At 46.1% G+C, this 21844-nt stretch overlaps 1 protein-coding gene across 2 annotated transcripts in view; it reads left to right on the top strand.

Annotated features, from left to right (window-relative positions):
• Positions 1 to 21571, top strand: part of TPR2 (Tetratricopeptide repeat (TPR)-like superfamily protein) — a 43293-nt gene extending 21722 nt beyond the window's left edge. For both annotated transcript variants that reach the window (XM_086783734.1, XM_086783735.1), the window contains 6 exons: positions 13154 to 13345; positions 13499 to 13701; positions 13814 to 13892; positions 14016 to 14130; positions 20818 to 20910; positions 21026 to 21571. In XM_086783734.1, coding sequence (XP_086639860.1) covers positions 13154 to 13345; positions 13499 to 13701; positions 13814 to 13892; positions 14016 to 14130; positions 20818 to 20910; positions 21026 to 21096 — 753 coding nt within the window. In that variant the 3' untranslated portion in view covers positions 21097 to 21571. The remainder of the gene's footprint in view (positions 1 to 13153; positions 13346 to 13498; positions 13702 to 13813; positions 13893 to 14015; positions 14131 to 20817; positions 20911 to 21025) is intronic.
• The last annotated feature ends 273 nt before the right edge of the window (positions 21572 to 21844 follow it).

The following is a 21844-nucleotide window of genomic DNA, read 5'->3' as shown; positions in this document are numbered from 1 at the left end:
GTGCTAGCAATAGTCTCGGACATACCTCCTTGGCATATGACTCGCCCAAAAACCTGCTCATATAATGCATAGATGCCCCATGTCATATCTGCTGGTATGCCAAGAGATTGCAGGCGCTGAAAGAGCCTCTCTCGTGGTATTGTGTCAAATGCCTTGCGGAAATCCACAAAGCAGCAATAGAGCTTTCTCTTCCTCACTTTGGCCTGATCAATCATACATCTCAAAGTGAATACATGGTGAGTGGTAGAGAAAGCTCTCCTGAAGCGTGCCTGCCCTGATGAGCGTAAACCTGCTCGCTTAGCATATAAGCTAAGCTCTTGCTCCACTGCACCATAGAGTTTGGCCAACACGTGCTCTGCTAGTGCCCTGTTAAACAGGTGTGCAAGAAAAGGAGCCAAAGAATCTACTGCATATATGAGATGCTCACCCTGTAGGCCCATATGGTTGGCGGCCCGTCCATGCTGCAGGAAGCAGATACCTTCCTTTACCATCGAGTGGGTAAAGAAGCTAGATGTGGTAGGTCGAGGCTCCTGTGGGGCTGAGGTATAGGTGGCTGCTGTGGGGTGTGGTATAGGCCCTCTGCATATGTGTGCCATGTCTGTGGGTCTGCAATGGGTGTCGGTGTCCGGGGCTCTCTGAAGTGCCGCCATGAGATAGGGCTATCTCTACTCATGAAGAAATGGAAGATCTCTAGCTCCTGTATCTCTGCGAAGGCTTGCCTTTTGCGGCGAGTAAGTCTCCTCATCTCTCTCCTCGACTCTTGCTCTATGATGGCTCCCAAGGCTCTCTGTATGCGGAGCCGTGAGTATAGGGCTCTGCACTCGTCATCATACCATCTGTTCTGGGGCATAGTCCCAGATCTCGCAGGTTCTCTTGAGTGGACACGATGTGGGAAGCTCTGTAATGCAGCTGTGTGTGTAGGAGTGATGCCAGCTGGGCTGTAATGGTATCCATAGGTGCCAGGGGATCCATGAGTAGGAGCCCATCCTCTACTCCGCCAGTGTATATGTCTGCCATGTCATGTGTGAAGTAGACGGTAGTGTGTGGCGTCGGGATGTGGGGGGCTGGTGATACTGTGATCCGGCTAGTGAAAATGCCAAGTATGTATGATCTGCCCCAATAGGACGAGGTGGGATGGAGAATGAGGTGACAAGCTGTGATGCTTCCAAAGATCCCATAATGTAGTCTACCACCGTGCCTCTGGTCCATGTATGACCCCCATGTGGGAAGCATGTCAGCCCTCCTGATCCCGGCCACTGTAGCATCCCGTTATAAATAACGAGACGATGCCTGGCTCCCAACTCTAGTAAGTGGTCCCCATAATGTCCTCTGTTTGGTCCAGTGTCCTCTGATGCCCGACTAGCCCCTATCCCCTTTGGATCCACAGGGTGGAGGATCTCCATGTCATCATAGTCATACACCTCACACTATCTGCTCTGTGTGTGGGCATTGAAGTCACCCGTAAGAAATACTTCCCCTAGTGTAGAATAATGCATAATCTCCTCTGACAGACAAGTGTATGGCGAGGCTCCTGTCTCCTCCTGTGGCATGTCCTCTGTAATGACATAGGAGGATCCTGATGGAGGAAAGTAACATAGGGCTATGTATATAACCCTGTCCTGTGAGAGCTGTAAGCTGATCCACATGTATCTTGCCTCTGGATCCTGTGCTACCACTCTCAGTCTCCCCCTATAGCTCCCGTCTGAATAGAATTGCTACTCCCCCCGAACTTCTCGAGGTACCCTGGCGTGTGGTCCTCCTGTATGCTGACTCCCACTGGAATCCCTCTACTCGAGGTAGCCCTCTCTCTGGGCTCTGATGTATCTTTGTCAGAAGTATGATGTCTCTCCTCACCATAACATGCTCCAGTCGTGCTTACATGCTTACAAGCCAAGGCATGAGAAACAGTCAAAAGGAACACAAAAGATAATACCTCAACATGGGTAGAAGAACATGCTTCAAAACATAACCCAAAAGAAGGAGCAAAACCTTCTAAAACCAAGAAAAACAAAGAACAACAAACTGTCGAAACCAAGGTCGAATTAAAAGAAGAGTCTTTACCCCCTTGAGCAAGTTGGTGAGAGGTGCTGTAAGGTTGAAAAATTAGTGAACATGAGTGCTGTAAGCTTGGCAAAGTCCTACGAAAGAACGGATCTCTTGTGCGTTCTGAGGGATGTCCCAATCCAAGATATCCTGAACCTTTGAGGGGTCCAATCGAATCCCAGTGCAACCGATGATATAGCCCAAGTATTGAACCTCTGTAAAAACGCCGAAGATAGACTTTTTGGCGTTTATGTAGAGCCCATTATCTCGCAAAAGTTGCAAGACTTTCTCCACATCCTTCTCACGTTGCTCCACAGTGGCGGAGAATATAAGTACGTCATCAAGAAATATGAAAACACACTTACCAATGAGGATTGCAAAAATCCTAGACATCATTTTATTGAAGGTTGCGGGTGCATTGGTAAGCCCAAAGGGCCTGACTACGAACTCATAGTGACCACGCTCTCTCTGGAAAGCTGCTTTTGGAGTGTCAGCTTCAAAAATGCAGACTTGATGTTCTCCCAATCCCAACAGTTCCCATGTTCTCCCATACAATCCCAACTCTGATCAACAAACATGGTGTGGAAACAATGAAACACTCACTCCACAATCGCAACACGAATCCACGTGTATAGTGGAGTGTTCATTGAATTGCCCTCTCACAATCCCAACATGAATCCACATGCATGGTGAGATGAATAATCTTGGCCTCTGTATGGGGAGATAGTGATTCTAATATGGCTTAAAAATAAATAAATCCATGTCCCAAATAAATGGGCGAGACAAATCAGTCCCATAAGTCGAGATATCATAATCCAAGCTCAAAGCACACAAACATGTGCCAATCCACATGACCCTTGGCGTACACATAAGTCCCTTGCAACCAGGTATCATGTCCACTTTACCACTTGCACTCCGTGTTGGTACTCTGACCACACACCTTGGATGAGAGGTGGGCTCAAGTAACCAGATAAAACGATCATTTGTCGCAGGCATAAACAGCCTGGTGTTCCATAAGCATTTCTGCTGCACATAGTTTATAGGCATTTCGGCCACCAACTCACTCTACCCTCTCAAGTGCCCATGTTCTCTTCCATCTGCTCTCTATTGTTCCACCCATACAAGGTAGAAACAATCTTCAAGAGAGCACGTAGGACAAGAGAACACTACACAGGGTACGTTGTGCTTGACACTACCCTCTGAAGTGCCCATGTTCCCTTCCATCTGCTCTCTATTGTTCCACCCACACATGGTAGAAACAATCTTCAAGAGAGCACGTAGGACAAGAGAACACTACACAGGGTATGTGAACAATGAGTTTCATAAGTCCAATGCATCCCAAATAAAGGGAGCCAAAAAGAATAATCCATAAACGTGAGATAGATCCAAATTCCTATAAAAGAAGTCCAGGAATCCATAGACCTGTATACCGTAATCCTTGTATACCATAACTCTTACCACATACTCCGTGCTAACCACACACCTTGGAGTAGAGGTGGACTTTATTCATAAAAGCATCATATCCATGAGATATCCAAATATTTCAAGTATTAATACAACAAGTATAGAAGCTGGTACAGTCAATACAATGGGTGGTACAGCAAGTACAACAAGTACAAGGATTGGTACAGCCAGCACAATGGCTGGTATAGCAGGTACAAAGGTTGGTACAACAAGTACAATGACTAGAAATCATAATAAATGATTAAATACCCTTGCCTTCAGTATTTCTTCGCGATGGAAGCCTCCAAAACAGTCCCCAACAGCCGGTATTCTTCATGGGCAGCCTTCCACAGAGAGAGAGAGAAAGAGAGTAGCCATCATTAGGGTAGCCTGTAATGGTGGTAGAGGCTAGTGTGCAGCAAGAGAGCCTCTGTTAATGAAGAGAGAGGGCTCCAGTTTATAGATTTGGGCCTCCCATGAGCTAAAATGGCAAGAGAAGGCTACAATGACAAGTGGAGAGCCACACAATAGCTGGAGTGACAAGTGTGAGGCCACTTGTCTCACTTTGATCAGAGATGGGTTCTCCCATAATCTTTAGCTCTAAAAATATCCCAACTAGTAGACATTCTGTCATAGGCACTTTGCCAACTCTTGGTATCTGCTCAATTCCAGATGTAATGACGCGAACAGAATTTCCATCGAAGTCGGGCCAAAAATAGCAACTCCTAAATTTTAGGAGTGTGGTCCTTTGTATTCTAGGATAATCCCCCATTCCCAAAGCTTGTACTTTCCAAATATTCAGACATCCTGGAGTCCACCAGACCCCTTTGATACTGGGAAATGTCCACGCTGGTGACAAGTGGTAGTCTTGTTAGGGCACTCCTTAGAAGTGTCCTTTTGTATGACAAAAGAAACACCTACCTTCCTTCCTGTACTGAGATGTCTCCTCAGCGCTCAATTTACCACCTGTCTTGCTTGCCTGAGCTTTCTGGTTTGGAGTAAGCTTGGGCGCATTGGTCGAGTTCTTGGAGCCAGAGGCCCCTGTGCTCTGTCCTGGGAAGACCCTGTCTGGTTCTGGCCATTTCCCCTTGAGGCATTAGCCTTGCGAGTAGCAGGCTGGGAAGTCCTGGGCTTTCCGCCGTTGCACTTCATTTCAGCACTTTGTGCAAGTGAGAGTGCGTCCTCGAAGGTGGTTGGCCTAAACATACGCACCTCCCACTGGATTTGTGTTTCAAGGCCATAAAGGAACTGCCCTTTCTTGTCCTTGTCAGATAAGTCCAACTGCAAACATAAGTTTGAAATCTTATTGGCAAACTGAAGGACTGGTTGCGCGTTTTGACGTGCTCCCCTAAACTCTTCTTCAAGTCGCTCAAGGTAATAGGGTGGTTGAAACCGCCGCTTAAGGTCGAGGACAAACCCGTCCCAAATATAAGCTGCCATACCTAATCTAGCGTGGGCATGAGTCCACTGGGTCCACCAAGGAATGGCCTCACCTTCCAAATACCAACTAGCCAAGATCACTATGTCAGTATTACTTTTTCTAATTGCGGCAAAATAAGCTTCAAACTGATGCAACCAGGAATACAAGTTGTGGGGTCGAGTTTACCATTATACTTACTGAAGTTCATTTTTTGGGGAAAATGACTCGAGGAAGCCATTGGTGTCATTCTTGCGTCCAAAGCGCAAGGTATCTTTCGTGTTCCATGCGTCACCTGACGTCGACCTGTGCAGTAGCACGGGCTACTGCCGCACGGTCTTACATCTGTCGAATCTCCAATGGACGCATCTGTACCTCAAGCAAACAAGTCGGTTGCGGTCGTTACCGCTTAAAAGGGTCATTTTGTAGAGGATTTGGAATCTGGGAAACGGAAGGAGAGGGAGGAGGAGACGGAAAAAGAGGAGCTCGAGAACGGGTGCACTCTTCTAGAGCCAAGATCTGCGCCTTTTGCTCTTCCAATTTGGTACCTTGTTGTGCGATTGCTCGCATCATCTATTGAAACATCTCTGTGACACTCACGCCTGAAGCCCTAGATGGATTGCCTGGGGCACTCTGGTCCCAAGGTTCTCTTCGTCATAGCTCGCCATAGCAAGAAAATGCACTTTCTTTCCGGAGCATTATTTGACCATCACTGTGTGTGGGGGAGACTTCCCCGGAGGCTGAAAACCAACCGTCCTTCGAGGGACAAGAGTCACACCGAAGGGGGGTGGTCCACCAGAAGAAACCAACCACACGAGAGCGAGAAAAAAAATTTCTTTCTTTTTTTCTGGTTTTTTTGGCAGAATCTTCACACTTGAAGAAGGCTTTGATACCAATGTAACATGCGGAGGCTTCGGGGTCGAATCGGTAACTTCAATGCTCATAATTCAGCAATCTTTCACGACGAACATAACGCACAAAACTGAAGTAGATGTGCAGAAAAGAGAGAGAGAGAGGAGAGAGAAAGAAAGAAAGAAAGAAAGATATATTAACGTCTACGAGAGGCCAAAGTCGGCCTATGAGACAAAAAATAATACAATTGTCTTCTTCCGGTCATCGGAAGAAAAGAAACAAAAGAAAAAGTGTGCATGTGTCTGGATACAACTGTGAATCATCATGGATCGGTGGAGCCCATATACAAACAATATAAGGGGGATGGGGATGTGGATGGAGTGCTAAGGCAAGATGCATCTCTATATGCTGAAGGGGTAGTACAAGCATGCTATGCAGATCTATGTCTAACTCCATCGAGTGCCATAAGAGGGGTATAAGATATCATACATCGCCGATGCTGAGGCTGTGAATGGCATGAACATGTACCCTGAGTCTGAATGAAAGCGAGCTAGCCTCTCCTGTGTCTCCATCTGGTGTCTCATTCGGATAGCTGCTATCTCTCGGTGACGGAGTCGGGGTGCTCTATGTCCAGTCTGTCTAGGTCTCCTCCTGGCTCTCAATTCCTCTGCTCTCTGTGCGGTCACCCCACGTGGTACATCAGCTGGCACTGGCATAGCTCTCTAGAAGAAATCTGTGAGTTGAGACTGTCTCCCACCCCTAGTGGGAGCGGGTGTCTGGAGGAGAGAGAGAGAGAGAGAGAGAGAAGAAAGAAAGATATATTAAGCGTCTGCTAAAGACCCAATGGGCCTATGAGACCAAAGTGGTACAATAATGTCCATGGCATATCTCATCATCGAATGGAAAATAAAACAGAATGAAAACATAAATATAGCTATCTCACTGGGGTGATACAAAACTGTCCATGGAAACTCGTCATAGAATCCTAAGAACGTAAAAACATGGGAGCAACATTAGCTCCGAGTAGATGGAGAAATGAAATGAAATGAAATGTTATATTAACGTCTTCAAAAGGCCAAAGTGACCTATGAGACCAAAGTTACAACCATGTGACATCTGATACACTGTCTGGAAAAGAAAAGAGATAGCCCCACAATACATCAATAGGGGGGAAGCTAATGCTACTAGTCAAAATGGGGTACATGGATACATGAATACATGAATATGGGGGAGTACAAAAGTGACAGTGAGTACAACAGTATATGGCTGGAGTCGTAATCATCCTAGGAGCTCTAGCATGGGTCTTTGCCGGATGGCCTGGATATCTGCCATAGTGAGATGCTTGGTCGGACGATCCCGATGCCTCGCAATGATGCTCTGAATCCTCCGGTGTAGGCACCGTCTTCGATGTGAGGATCCGCGAACCCTCGGGCGTCTAGATCTGCCCAACTCGATAGCTCTCTCAACTAGAGTCCCATGGGGTGCCCACTACTGGGCTGTCGGCTGTGTGTCCTCCGGGGTAGTCCCTCTAAAGAAGTCAGTAATCTGTCTTTGTGTGGACTCCCTGCCAGTCGGGCGTTTGCTCCTGATAATGGACTCTCTGAGCCTGCGGATCTCCAGGAGATAAAAACCCAAGCATCGCTGATCACAATAGTCCATGACTCTAGCCAGTGGTCCAAATCCCTCTCTGAAAAGGCAATGGTAGCGCCCTCGAATCTCATAATATGCTGTGCAGCGACAGATGTAGTGCTCCTTCGTCTCTGGCTCTATCCAACAAATCTGACAAATCTTGTCCCCTGGAGGTATGCCTCTAAATCTGCTTGTCTCTATCTCCAACTGATGTGAAGAGGTGCGGATCTGCCCAATGGCGCACCTCAATCCATGAGACGGATGGGTATCCATGTAGCTCGGTCTAAGTATAAAGCCATCCTCAGTGGTGCGGAGAACATGGTCTCTATAGAAAGCCATCTTCGTCCCCAACTCCTGTGAGGGCTCTAGCCATGTCCTCCTAGTGTCCAACTGAATGAGGTCCTGTCTGACGACTCTACTAATTTCAGAATGTGTCAAGGTGAGAGAGGGTGCCTCCAGAGAGTACTGGAAGGGTGGAAGTCTGTCTAAACTGAACCCGTGGAGGTCAAACCAGGATGCTATCTGCGCATACCAACATGAAGTGTCTCCCTCCATGGCTAGCTGATGAGAGGACTCGAAAGCAAGTCGTGCATACCGGTGTCGAGGAAGCTCCCAGGTGCTGTGAATGAAGGACACTGATGTGGCAAGAGCCTCGACTACGATTGGTGGTGCTCCCATCTCGGCTCTAATAATCTCATGGGGTACCTACTACCGAGGCCTTAGCCTGAATCATCCTGGAGATCATGGACACAAGTGGTCTCTCCATCGATCTCCATCCATCGTATGTGCGTCTTGAGATCGACTGTGACGATTTAGGCTAGGCCCCCAGATCTGTACTCCATATAGCATAGCCGATGTGACAAGCGTGTCAAAAAGCCACAGCTTAGTGCATGGCTCCTGAAATTGTACCGGTGAGCACATCCTCTCTAGACCTCCTAGTGCTGCATATCCTCTAGTCAATCTGGCCTATGTTGCCTCCCTCATGGAAAATGTGGGCCCAGTGAACACCACTCCAAGATATGTGTATGAGTCAACATACTCCACTGTCTCCTGCCCATATGTGAAAATAGGCGCTGATCTCCAAACCCACTGAGCTGTAGTGTTAAACACCATAACCTTGGTCTTACCAAGGTTAACTGAGAGCCCACTGTCCTGTGCATAAGCATGTAAAGTATCCAAGTGCCTCTGCATACCCTTTGGTGAGTCTGCCATAAGCACAATATCATCAGCATATAAGAGTAGAGGTATCCAAGTGCCAGCCAACTGGGCTCCTCTGTCCCCTCGTGTCCCAATATAATCGGAGATCTCATCAATGTATAGTCCAAATAGAGTTGGAGAGAGCGGGCAGCCTTGTTTCACCCCTATAGTGGAGTGTACTGGCTGGGAGAGACCCTCTGAAGTCCGCACCTGCCCAACTACTGTCTCATAAAGTGCCATAATACCCCAAATGAGCTCACATGGAACCCCCAAGTCTTGCAGCCTGCGCATCAGTCTAGCTCTGGGCACTGTGTCAAAGGACTTGCGGAAATCCACAAAGCCACAGTAGATCCTCCTCCCATGTGCTCTGCCCTCCTCAATGATAGCCCTGAGGGTAAAGATATGATCCAAAGTAGAGAATCTCCTCTTGAAACCGGCCTGTCCCTGAGCTTGGACCCCTTGTCTCTCTGCCCATCTGCTCAACTCCTGCTCAAGAATAGAGGCATATAGCTTGGCCAGCGAGTGACCAATCATAATGGTGCGGTAGCTAGTCGGCAGGCTCGGATCTCCAGACTTGAGTACCGGCACAATCGTGGAAGTACTCCAAGTCCGAGGAAACCCCTCACACATGGCTCTATTAAACATGAGAGCTAGCAAGTCTACAATCATATCTCTAGCATGTATGAAATGCTCGGCTACAATGCCCTCATGATCCTGTGCCCTCCCTGTATGCAATCTGTTGATGGCCCTCCTCACCATCTCTGTTGTGAAGAAGGTAGAAGTGGGTGGACAAGGCTCTGGAGGGTTCGGTAGTGGTGGCTGCCATGGTACTGTGTAGAGGGAGGCTGCATACTCGCCCCATGTATCTGGAGAGAGAGAGAGAGAGAGAGAGAGAGAGAGAGAGAGAGAGAGAGAGAGAAAGATTTTATTAACGTCTTCCAGAAGACCGAACTCGGCCTATGAGACAAATCGGTGTACCTGTATGGGGTATCCTCTGTCATCCCAACAAAATGAAAAAGTACTGAACTAAAAAGCTGAATCTGGGTGTGCAATAAGTACAATGAGTGGTGGAGGGGATGGAGCTCTACTACTAGGAGAATGCAAAGCTATATGCATGGAGTATACAATCATGATATGCAACCTAGCTAGCTCCATCCTATACCATACTGGGGGTATAAAATGGTATACATCAATGAAGGGGGTGTCCACAGCTCCCTGAAGAACATGCCTGGGTGTGCTCTGAAGTGAGCTAGTCGCTCCGCACCCTCTCTGTGAAACTGAGCTCTGATCTTTGTCATCTCTCTCTGGTATAGGCGTGGTGTCCGAAAGCCAGGTGTCCTCTGTCTCCTGCGGGCTATGAGTGTCTCTGCTCTCTGGAGAGTAGTTCCCTGCCGTGTAGGGGCTGGGAGTGAGAGAGAGAGGACACAATATTGGTCCCAAATACCCTCTATAGGGTGCCCACCACGAATGATGTGTTTGCTTTATCAGAATGATGCAAATCAGAAAATAAAGACTGAACCTTGACCTGTTTTGGCTGAGATAAATCTTTGCCCTTGACCTTCAGCTTTCACCCTTGCGTTAGCTTCGCCCTTGGCTGTCTGGGCCCTTGAGATGCTTCAGCACTTTGTGAAATATGAGATGGAATGAATGAAATCATGTCTGACCTTTTATACCCTCTTAGGTACCGAGTTGGCTAGCAGCATGAAGTCGGGTGGCATTAAATGCTCATGACTTGTGAAAAAATAGCAATAAAATGCTGAAAAAGGTTTCACACTTCTGAAAAGTGGCCTGGCCACTTTGCGCATGGGCTAAGGGCTGCTCAGTACTCTGTGTGGGCTGTCCCACACCTGGCCGACAGCCCCTGGGCTGACTGCCTACTAGCCATAGGGCTGGCCAATAGTCCCTTCCAGCCCAACACATGGCTGGTGGGCACAGCCGGGGCCCTCCTGGCCCCTTGGGGGTGGTTGTACACCTCCCCCATGCCCACACTAATGGCCTTGGGGTAGCCCTATGGGTTGGCCCCATCTCTACATGCAAAACCTACATGCCTACACAGAGGTCTGGCATCCAGCAGCGTACAAGATGCACAAAACAACTAACATCATTCCAGAGGGAGACTCACAACGCGGACTGGCACTACTTCATGTGCAAGACAATGCACACCTGACACCTGACACCTGACTGACCTTGGACGCATAGAGTGGAACCTTGGCTGACTTGTCCCGGAGTGGGCTCACATAGGGACCAGTTTCCACTCCAAGTCGTGCACCTTCTTGTTCAGATATGTCTATGTGGCATCCAAGTGCGGGATGCACGTGACACTGATGTTGAAGCAGAGCGTTGGTATGGTTAGTGGACTCTGATGTGTATGCCTGTACAACAAAGAAACCTGTGATGGCTCTCTGAGACATGTCTTGTTGAGGCTAGGCTTGTTTCTCAGCCTGCTACCTTAGTACTACATCCTTGTGTTGTTTGAGCTCCATCAAGTACATGCCCAGACATTTCCGATCCTCATACTGTATCACATGTGCGAGTAGGTGGAATCTCCCACGTATTTTCCAGGGTGCTAAACATATAGTGTGCCTCATCCTCTACCTCTCCCATGGTACATACTTTGCATATCCTCTCCACGTGGGAGATATCCTCGGCTTGGCTAGTCTCTACCTTGAGGCGGTGGGAGGATATCCCGAGTTTGCCAATCGTGATATGCATAGAATGCATAGTTGCAATGAAACGCGTTTCATTCAGTTTGAATGAAACGAAACGTTTCGTAAGCGTTTCATACGAATGAAACGCGTTTCATACGTGTCCACTTGGGAACTGTACGATTTAAGTGTTTTTAACCCAGATTCTTTAGTTTTAACTTGAAAACATGTTTTAATGTGTAAATGATGCATGTTTAATATTGTTATTTTTGACACAATATAAACTTACATATAAATTTTGGGGCCTGTAACCCCCCCCGTTTTGTATGAAACGTTTTTGAAACGTCTGGGATTTGAAAGAAACGTTTATGAAATGCGTTTCATGAAACGCCTGGCAACTATGATAGCATGTGATGTGTGTATCTGCATGTATCTCGAGATCTCAAAGAATCCATCCTCTTGAGAGTCTCAAGAATTGGTCTCTATAGAACTTACATATAAAACCAATTTCCGATGGGGACACCGACTTCCGATGTATGTGTAGTCCAAGTAGATCTAACTAGATGATCCGGTTGATCTCATGCCGAAAGAGGTCGAGGTAGAGGGGATCCAGGCTGTATTGAAACAGGGGGGGACGGTCAAGTTGTATGCCATGTGCATGAAACCACTAAACTACCTCTGAAAACCTGCATGTGTAGGTAATGGTGGTGGCCGTTTTTGAGGAGGGGGCCAATCCAGCCCATCTGACCCGTTCCCATTCCCTCTCCCTCTCCTACTGTAACTGCATAAAGAACTTAGTGTTGGGCGCAGGAGTCGGGGTCTCTGCCAAGAGTGTGTATACATGCTGAATGTAAGTGACGGTCTGAAAGAGGGCATCTGTAACCAGTGGGGCCACCCCAAAGTCTGCACGTATAATGTAATGTGGTACTGATGGCTTACCCCTGATCATGCATGACAACATCATCACTTGTAGCCTCTCTATGTTCCTCTACTCATCCTTCCCTAGGCCTGGTCCTAGAAGGCTGCACCATACATAGCTGGTCGTACTAAAGTGTCAAAGAGCCAACACTTAGTACGGGGCTCGTGGAAATGTGCTTGAAAACACTCTCTGCGGACAGGCTAGAGAGGCATGCCACGTCGATAGTCCGTCAGTGGCAGCTGTGGTCGTGCAAAACTTGGGACCTGTAAAAGTGACTCTGAGGTATACGTACTTCTGCACAATCTCCACGGGGGCCTCGGCCATGTGCCTGGATCCACAAGGCCAGAGTTGCCATCTTTTTGGAGGTTGCCCACTACTCGGCCACCTTATACTGTGTTCACAGTGGTTCTCCTATGCTCTCACAATGCTGTTCTCCCCACTAGCCATATTATACTTCCCAAAGCTGTCTCCTTCTGCCATGAATCAGAGAACTGTCTATGCGTTTGGGGATCCAGGTTACTGGTTGCTTCTCCTTATCTAAAGGCCGGTGTGACCAATGCAAGCTGGTACCTGGACATGTGTTGAAGCATGGAGTAAAGGCTTCTGATTTGTAAAACTTAGTCTATTCCTCTATCTCTCTGGTTAGGCAGGTGCTGCTTCTAGCAAGCTCCTTAGGCACTTGCAATTTACATGTATTTGGCTCAGATCTGAGCTCAATTTCTTTATCAATGTTTTGGCTTGTTGTTATTGTGACTCCCCCTTGCTGTTGTTTTTCCTTCAAGTTGCTCCCTATAGCTGAGCACTTGCTCTGCCCCTTCCTGCTATTACTCTTAGTGCTTATAAATCTTGCTAAAAAATCTTTACAAAAGGTTTCGTGCATTTCAAGGCTTCTGCTGCATGTGTTCCAATGCATTGTTCCGTAATGTGCAATCTGTTTCGTGCATATCAAGGCTTCTACTGCATGTGTTCCAATGTTTCGTAAGTCACTATGGCGAATGCTTTGTCCAGGCATACTTTCGTGGAGCCAAAGCGGCACTTGCTCTTGAGTCACTGCAAGATGCGGCACAGTTTTGCTCTCTTGGACTTGAACAAGATCCTAGCAATGGAGAGCTGGAAAAACTGAGGGTTGTTATTGACAAAAAGATTGTGAAAGCTAAAGAACGTGAGAAACAGGAAGCTGTTGCAGTTGCAAAGGCTGAGGTTCTCTCTCTCTCTCTCTCTCTCTCTCACACACACACACACATATGCACGCACGCATGTACGCATGCAAAAACATACAAACACATGCAGCAATATCTGTGACAGTGCAATGAGAGAATATTTGTTGAAACTATGCTTTATCTTTTTGAAAAGGTGCTATCAGCTGCTCTAGTTGCTAGAGGCGTAAGAATGGGAAAGCCATCATATAAGGAACACACGGCAGGTCGGAAGCCCTGGCTGGATGACAGCAAATTACTACATTGGCCAGTCCTCCTCCTTTATCCGGAGGCTATGGCTAGTGACTTCTTAGAAGATTTTTGTGAGGTTGACTCTTTTTCTTCTCACCTTGATATTATATCCTACAAGAGATTCTTCAGCATATGGCAAATATTTTTTTTTTTTGAGAAATTAAGTTTGCTTTAATGCTAAGGATGATGCTCATTGTGATTCTTAACAATAATCTAACATTTTTGGGGAGGATACCGCACCCTTACCTTGGGATCATAGGCATGACTATACACGAGACAAGATACAACTTTTCTACAGGGTGAGTCAGCTCTCTTCATGTGTTTTATCCTCTCTCTTCTCAATTTGTGGTGTATAATATAACTTCTGCCTGTGAAATTTTTGATTGATTCAGATTTTGATTATTAGCTGCGAACTGTTACAGGCTAGTACAGGCCCCGCTTTGTCTAGAAATCAACTTTTATGCTACTTTTTGGAGGGCAGTGACAGTTCTGAAGACAAGGATACTGAGGATGTGGATCTTGGTAACAGCCAAACAGGTAGGACCACTAATGGGTTTGTTGTTATACCTTGCAGTTATTCATAATTTTGAGTCTACCGGACACTCATGATTATGCACATCCTCTCAATGAGGAATCCGAAGTTACTTGAAACCTAGTATATCTTGTGTAATGGTGCCTACTTATAGGGAACTCTTAGCAACGGGGTTCCAGTTTCAGGGCTCTCAAAAAAGAACCAAAACCTTCCAAGCATCCCAGCTAGCTCCAATTAGCTTTGAAAAGAGGGGTTAGGACCTTCCCACAAGCAGTGGATACCCTCGGTGTATTGGGAAGGAAAAACCTCACAGGGTCCAACATTTAAGACTGCCAAGGCAAATGCTAGATGTTCATATTGCTGGCAGATGGACAATGCTTGAGGTGTCGACACACACAATCTTTGGAGCCTACATAGGTAAGCCCTAGCGTTGCACCCAGTGGAGGTCTTATGAAGGAGATTTTGAGATGGGGATGATGTTGTTTGGGCAGTGTCGGGGAATACAGACATGTGAAGAGTGGCTGTTGACCACGTTAATAGATACCTGGATTGTCAAGGTCATTCAATAGGCAAGCTACGGCCAATGCTGTGGTACTTTGATGAGAACAATGGCGAGATTGTCATTCTAGAGCAGGAACCCATTTTTGGATAATTGGTATTGCATTGGGATCCCATTGTCCTTGTGCTTAAATGGGCTCTACAGCCGCTGTTACAATTCAAATCAGACATTGGGAGTACGATCCTGGTGTTCGCAAGCTCCCCTTATCTAATGATCTCCTTGTGTGTTTCCAATGTTTCAGCAGGGACCATAGCAACAGTAGGACCACAGGAAAGACTTGCTTACATACATGAAGGGAAATGCTTTAAATGTGGCAGTAAAGATCATATTTATGTTAAATGCCCAGATGTGACGAAGGAAAAGGGAGATAAGCCAAATGTAAATGTGATTGCCATATGCTTGCGGGTTTCTCCTGGTATAAAAGGTGAGGACATACAAGATACCACACATTGAATAAGATTACCATCAAGGATTGGTTTCTAGAATATATGATGTCTTCGACAAGCTAGAAGGTGCGGCATGCAGCCGCAGAAAAGTGATTATCATCAAATTTGTGTGACACCACAGGATGTACACAAGGCAGCTTCTGCATATCTTGTGGTTTATACGAGAACTTAGTGGTGTCCTTTGGACTCACTAATGCTTGTGCAACTTTCAATAGAAAGACACACGAAGTTCAATGGCATCTTCTTTGATGACATATTAGTGTCCTCCAGGATGGAAGATGAATACTGTATTCGTTTATGGTCTTTGAAGAGCTATGCAAGCATAAACTCTTCATGAATGCCAAGAAGAGAGAAAATTTCATCTCAGAGATTCACTATTTAGGCCACATTGTATAAAAAGAAGATATACACATGGATCTTGCCAAGATCAAGGCCATCCAAGAATTGTCCAAGCTGAAATTTGTGCAAGAAGTACGGAGCTTTGTTCTTACTATACAGGAGATTCATTGTACATTTTGCACATATATCTTCTCCATTGAATTGACTAAGAAGAAGCAGTGTTTCAATTAATAGCTAAAGAGAAAAATGCATTAGGCTTAAGGATCTTGACCGTCACTTATTATTCCAAACTTGCAAAAACCTTGTGGAGTCGAATGTGATGCATGTAGCGGAGGTCTTGGAATCAATTAACCGTGATTGACAACACAACACACACACCCAGACAATAAATAAAATATTTGCACATATGTTGTCCATTATGGATCTCCCCTTAATAAAGCCATGTTGTCTGGGGGAAATCACCTTTTGCAATAATGGAGTCATTCTCGTTGCCACAACTTTAGCTATGATTTTATACAAGACTGTAAGCATGGTGATTGGCCTCCGATGTGAAAAACATTCGCAAGCCACTTGTTTAGGAATCAGTTTGATTAGCCCTTCCTTCACACTACTCTCCAATTGTTGATGAAGGTGACTGGAATCTTGAGAGTGCTTGCCAAGTTGGGTTTTGGATCCTTAATCTCAAACATTATTTATGTGCTCAGCTTTGGTGCTAAGTCAAGTCTCATTCAAAAGGTCGGTTAGACAGGGCTGCCCTCTTGCTCCATTGTTATTTGCTGTAATTTCTCATCCTTTGATTCTAGCTCTTGAGTTGGCAACTGCTGAAAATCAAATATAAGGTCTACAAGTGAATGATGAACTGCAGATGGTGATTCAATGCTTTGCTGATGACTCACTTCTCTTCTTGGATGCATCCAATGATAATATTAAAAAGGCTTTGGCAATTGCACAAGTCTTTGGAGATGCTTCTGGCTCCAAATGTAACATTCACAAGTCAAGGTTAATCAGTTTAACCGAGGATGAATCCTTTGATGTAACCAGATGGGGATGCCAAGTTGTGAACAAAGGCGAGATCTTTAGACATTTGGGATGTCCCATGGGAGTGGATGTTTCAGGTAAAGACATAGCGGACTGGCTTATGGACAAATTCATAGCCAAATTTAGAGCTTGGGACAACGTATTTCTTCCCTTTCATTGAAGGGTAGTAATAGTAAACATGGTGGTGTTGGCATGCTTTCACTTCTTTACTCCTTGTATAGATTTTACAGCATGCCTCTGGAAGAGAGCTTTAAGCTATGCTAAAGCTTTTCTATGGAAGAATAAGTAGGGCAAGAGACCATGTTCCTTCTTGGCATGGCAGAAGGTGTGTAAACCCAAGAAGGATGGGGGAATTGGCATCCTAGACATGGAAACACATGCAATGGTGAGAATGCCAAAAATGTGGACCTCCTTTCTATAGCAGAGTCAACCTTGGACTAAGATGCTTAAAGAGCTTTCTCTGAATATGACTGTGAGTTGGCAAGGCAAATGGAGGGGACTCTCTTGGATTGATAAGATTTTTTTCCATGCTCCTCTTGTCTTTAAAAATATGCCCTTTGCTGAATTTCTGATTAAGAAATGGAAGAGGATCATTCCCCTCATTCAATGGCAGGGATCTCCCAGAACCACGGGAAATTCATTATTCATGTATAATGTTTGGTGGTCCCCAGTTTTTTTTCCCCCATTAGCCCTCATTGAGCCCAAAGTGAGCAAAAGACTCAACAACAAAGGGATAAACAGTTTTGAGGATTTCTGGGATGGTCCTCTTCTGGGGTGGAGAGATGAGGATCAGTTATCTGTCATGTATGGTCTCTCAATATTTGATAAGAATCATTTGCATGTAATTATTGGTAAGCTCAAGACGCTAGCTATCAATACTTCTAAGCTTACGGAAAGGTGGATCAAAGATTGGGGGTGGACAGATGGACTTCCCCTTGGTCGGGAATCAACTGCCAAGTTTTATTAGATGTTAATGCAAGAGAAGAGAGATTTTAAACATTTCAATACAATATGGAAAGTAGCTTAGCCGGACAAATGCTGGGAATCCAGATGCAGAAGAATTTGGGGATCCAAACTGCCAACACATGCTCAGACTTTTTTGTGGAGAATCATGGTTGGGGCTCTTCCGTTAGGCTGCAAGCTGATGATCAGAAATATGGCCTCAGGGATATGCCCAAGATGCAAAACAGCCATTGAGGATTTCAAGCATGCCTTTTGGGATTGCCCGGCATTAAGATCCTTTTGGACACAGCTCTCTAAATGGGGGGGGGGGGGGAACATTTTTGGGCTGCAATGTACATGGTCCCATCGGGTTTTGGGTAAAAAGATTGGTGAAGCAAAGGAGAGTAATAGCCTTTTTGGATTTGCAAGATTTACATGCCGGTGGGAGATATGGTCTACGAGGAACACTCTGGTCTTTGTTAATGATGGCATGCAAAGTGTAGATCCTAAGAAAGTTATTTGTTTAGTGAAAGCTAACATTGCTAGTCTGGTGAGTATAAACAGACCGGAGTCAGATGCAATGAAACTACTCACCAAGAGGATTTTGGATTGAGCAGTTTCTGTGGGTAGTTCTTCTCTTGATTGTTTGAGAAGACTATATAAAAATACATCTTCACTAAAAAATAAAATAAAATATCTGCACAATACACCACACCAAGGGCTGAAGATGGGTCAATCCCCCCCCCCCCCCCCCCCTCTCTGGTTATATTACCAAAAGAAGAAGTCTACTTCGAAGACAAATCTTGGGTGCCCGGGGTTTAGCACCAGTTTGCACCTGATCAATCCAAGTATGTGCAATGAATACAATCAAACCAAATGTAGCCTTTGGATCCTTCTGCCCCACGTAAAGATTTCAAAGCAAACCTTCCTAGGCTCTTCTAGCCTTCTATATGGGATCAAATATCCCCAAATGCTTTTAGGGTTAAGCCGATCACAAATTTTGATGTACAGTCCACCTAGTGCTGGGCTGAATTTATCATCAAAACAAACCATTAAACTTTAAGATAATTTCTCACGGAGTGTAACATGCAGCGGAATTATGTGTAGATGAAGGACCCTGTCACACAAAGTCTCACACTTCCTTCTGTATCCTGAGTTTCGTGAGTCTTTAGCAATCCACCTTATCACTTCAAACTTTAAGAGATGAGACAGAGAGAGAGATTTGTACACTGTATTGGGTCCCAAATTACTCACTGAGGAAGGCCCCCCTCCTATTGCTATTTGCTTTATTTCTTTGAAGAGAATGACTGTATGAATGACTTTGGGGCTGTAGATACGCCAATGTAAGACCTTCGGCAGACCAAGAGTTGGGCTGACTGTACACTGATGACCAATCTCGACGCCAGTGCACTCTTCCAAGGGGCTGTAGGAAGGTTGCAAGACTGAGGCTGAGAAAGGGCTGAATTGAGGGGAGGGGCCTGTCGGGGGCTCTGAGAGGCCGGCTAGCCTCTCAAAACACTGGGCTCGGGGGGGGGGGGGGGGGGGATCTCGACGAGGGATCGGCTGCCATACTGGTGGGGCCGGAGGGGCCCTCTCCGGGACTGGAGAGGGTGCGTCAGCAACGGGAAAATGCTGAGATAAATGCTCGTAACGGTTCTCTGACAGAACTGAATCCTCCTGAGGTCTGCCAACCTGGCATGCAGGGCGGCATCGCTCGGCTCTGGTGGTCTTCTAGTGGCCCGGGCGCGATCCAACGGTCTGCCACTCACTGTCCGATGGGTCACCCGAAGACAGGGCATGGTGCTCTGCCTGCCTCTCTCTCTACCCCCCGGTGAGGGTCAGCACGAGAACCGGGGAGAGGAACCACCGGCGGAGGCGGTCTCCTGGACTGCTGTCGAGGGCAAGCTCTAGCTAAATGACTCATCTATCTGCAAATGAAGCATTGGCCTGGAAGGTCAGAATACTCCACGTGCTGTTGTAAGGGGTTGCCTCGGAGGCTAGGAATAGATATACAATGCGGTATAGACTTCGGCGAGGCGCCACAGATGCGGAGGGATGGAATCCTAGCTGCCCTAGTGAGGACCGAGGTAGTGGTGGGGGGGGGGGGACTCCATCACTCTCCCGATGGCACCACCAATCACCGGGAGAAGAGGAAGGTACTCCTTGCTAAGGCTTGTGAAGCCCGAAACGCCAGTCAATGTGTCAGACGCTGGATCGAAGCCGTGCTGCCACTGTGCAAAGAAGGCCTGCGCCGTACACGGTGCAAGGGGATTTGGCTGCATGACTTGGTCTGATGCCGATGGCAAGTTGAACTCCACTTGGTAGTATCCGTGCCCCAGAGGGTGAACATCGGTGATCTTTGCAGGTTCGCCAATGAGGCTGGCTTGAAAAAGATCGCTGAGCTGTCCGTGTGCAGGACAGCTACCCACAATTTTGCAGACCAAGGTGGAGGCCTCAAGTGAGGCAATAATCGTGGTTTGGAGAAGGAAATGCAAGCAATGGCGGCTTCGGTTAGGGATGACGGAGCAGCTGCCATGGAGTCCTCCTGAGGGTGAAGACTAGACCTCCTGAGGGTGAAGACTAGAATAGGCCGAAGCTTGCCGAATAAAGCTGAAAACCCCAGAAGCCAGGAAGCACCAACCTGCATGGGAGGGGAGAGAGGAGAGGGGCAGGGAAACGAAGAGAAGGATGGAAAGAAAAAAGGGGGGGCAGCTGAGAGAAAAAAGTGGGGGAGGTAGGAGACGGGGGGGGGGGGGGGGGGGGGGGGTGTTAAGAGAGAGCACGGGAGCTTGCGCACGCTTTTGATAAGGCTGTCTTTTCTTAAGGTTTATAATGTTGTCCTCCATCGATTTATGCATTTCATTCATGTATAGAGTATTTGTGGATGGCTATGGGATTGGGTTCATCCAAGTCAGAAACTGGCAGACCCATATTTGTAAAAGGTTCGTCCAGCAGTTTTTCCCCCCCAGGGCAGTCAGGAAGGTGTCTGCATCTAGTGAATGCTTGGGCACGCCAGCAAGTGTTGGACACTGAGATCATAGTGCTAGGAAGGACACCATGATTATGGTACGAAAAGGCTAGCACTGTACATTACAAATGGTATTTGGACCACCCAATCCAAGGACAGTGTTATCCAACTGTCTCAATCGTCTACGTTTCCCATCTTATCAAGGCATCTGATTACTACCCATAGGTGTGTAGCCTGGCTGTAGGGGGTTTTGGCTGCCAGGGTGGGACACTGGGTTCAAGTTACCCCAGCCTACACTTGTTTTGTGCCAGATGCCTACAAGTACTTAAACTCTTAAAGAAAATATTCAGATTATTTCAAAGTCGTCTTTTCTCAAGGTGGGTTTTTGACATTTATGCAGAAGATACTGCCCAAAGGTGGATACAAGTTTCAGAACGATCCATGCTACATGATGTACTAGCAAAAAAAAATCATTCTATTCCTGGAGTACCTGGTAGGTTTCTTCTCCATCCTTTTGCAGTATATCTAGTTTTCCTTGTAGGAATTTCTGGTTTATCTGCAAGCTCTTCAAGCTCTGAAAATTCTAATATTTTTCTGTGGTTTTGCAGTGTTTTATGTGCTTTCAAAATGTTCCAGATTCTATGGAGAATTTCTCTCAGGAAGGTGGTTTCCTCCCTGAGGGGGTCAACTGTATGAAAGCCATTTTTAAAGAATTGAAGTGGCTCATCAATTTTGAAAGGCTTCAAGCTGGCAGGATTTGTTTCTTTTAGAAACTGTATATTAATTAGGAATAAGCTTGAAAGGGATGTAGGATATGTCTTATTGATTGTGTGATCATCAAAAGAAAAATGAAGTAGAAAAGCAATTGTAAAAAATAGGTCTCTCACACATGCATGGACGGGCATAAGAGAGAGAGAGAGAAAGAAAGTTATATTAAACATCTTCAAAAGACCCAGTGGGTCTATGAGAGAGAGAGAATATAGGCTGTGGATGAGTAATTGTATAGGAAAAAATGATTAACTGCAATCATTGCCATATAGTGGAGTGTGGCTGCCACATAGTACACACCTGCTTCACTAGTGGAAGACTACTAGTAGTGGTGGAACAAGCTGACATGTTGGATTTCTTGGAAAATGCATCAGTTTTATTGTGTGGATGATATGGTACTTTTATCACTGTTTAGATGCCCTACATAAGGAAAGTTATCAACACTATTTAGATGCCCTTCATAAGGAAAGTTGACCTTGTAAGACAAAGGTTATGATCTTATACAAATACTCAGAAGTTTGTGTTGCTTGCATAGATATTCTTTTACATTTGGAGAGCTAGAGAGGTTTTGCAAGCATGCACTTACTTGGCAGCTGTTTCTAGAGCCCAAAGTTTACCATAAGGTGGATTACCACATCATACATGACAAGACATTATTA

The sequence above is a fragment of the Cibotium barometz genome, chromosome 46 (assembly GCF_041138505.1).
Source record: "Cibotium barometz isolate CiBa-2024 chromosome 46, ASM4113850v1, whole genome shotgun sequence".
Classification (NCBI taxonomy): Eukaryota; Viridiplantae; Streptophyta; class Polypodiopsida; order Cyatheales; family Cibotiaceae; genus Cibotium; species Cibotium barometz.
Note: the sequence above shows the minus strand (reverse complement) of the source record. Positions and strands in the feature narration are given on the sequence as shown.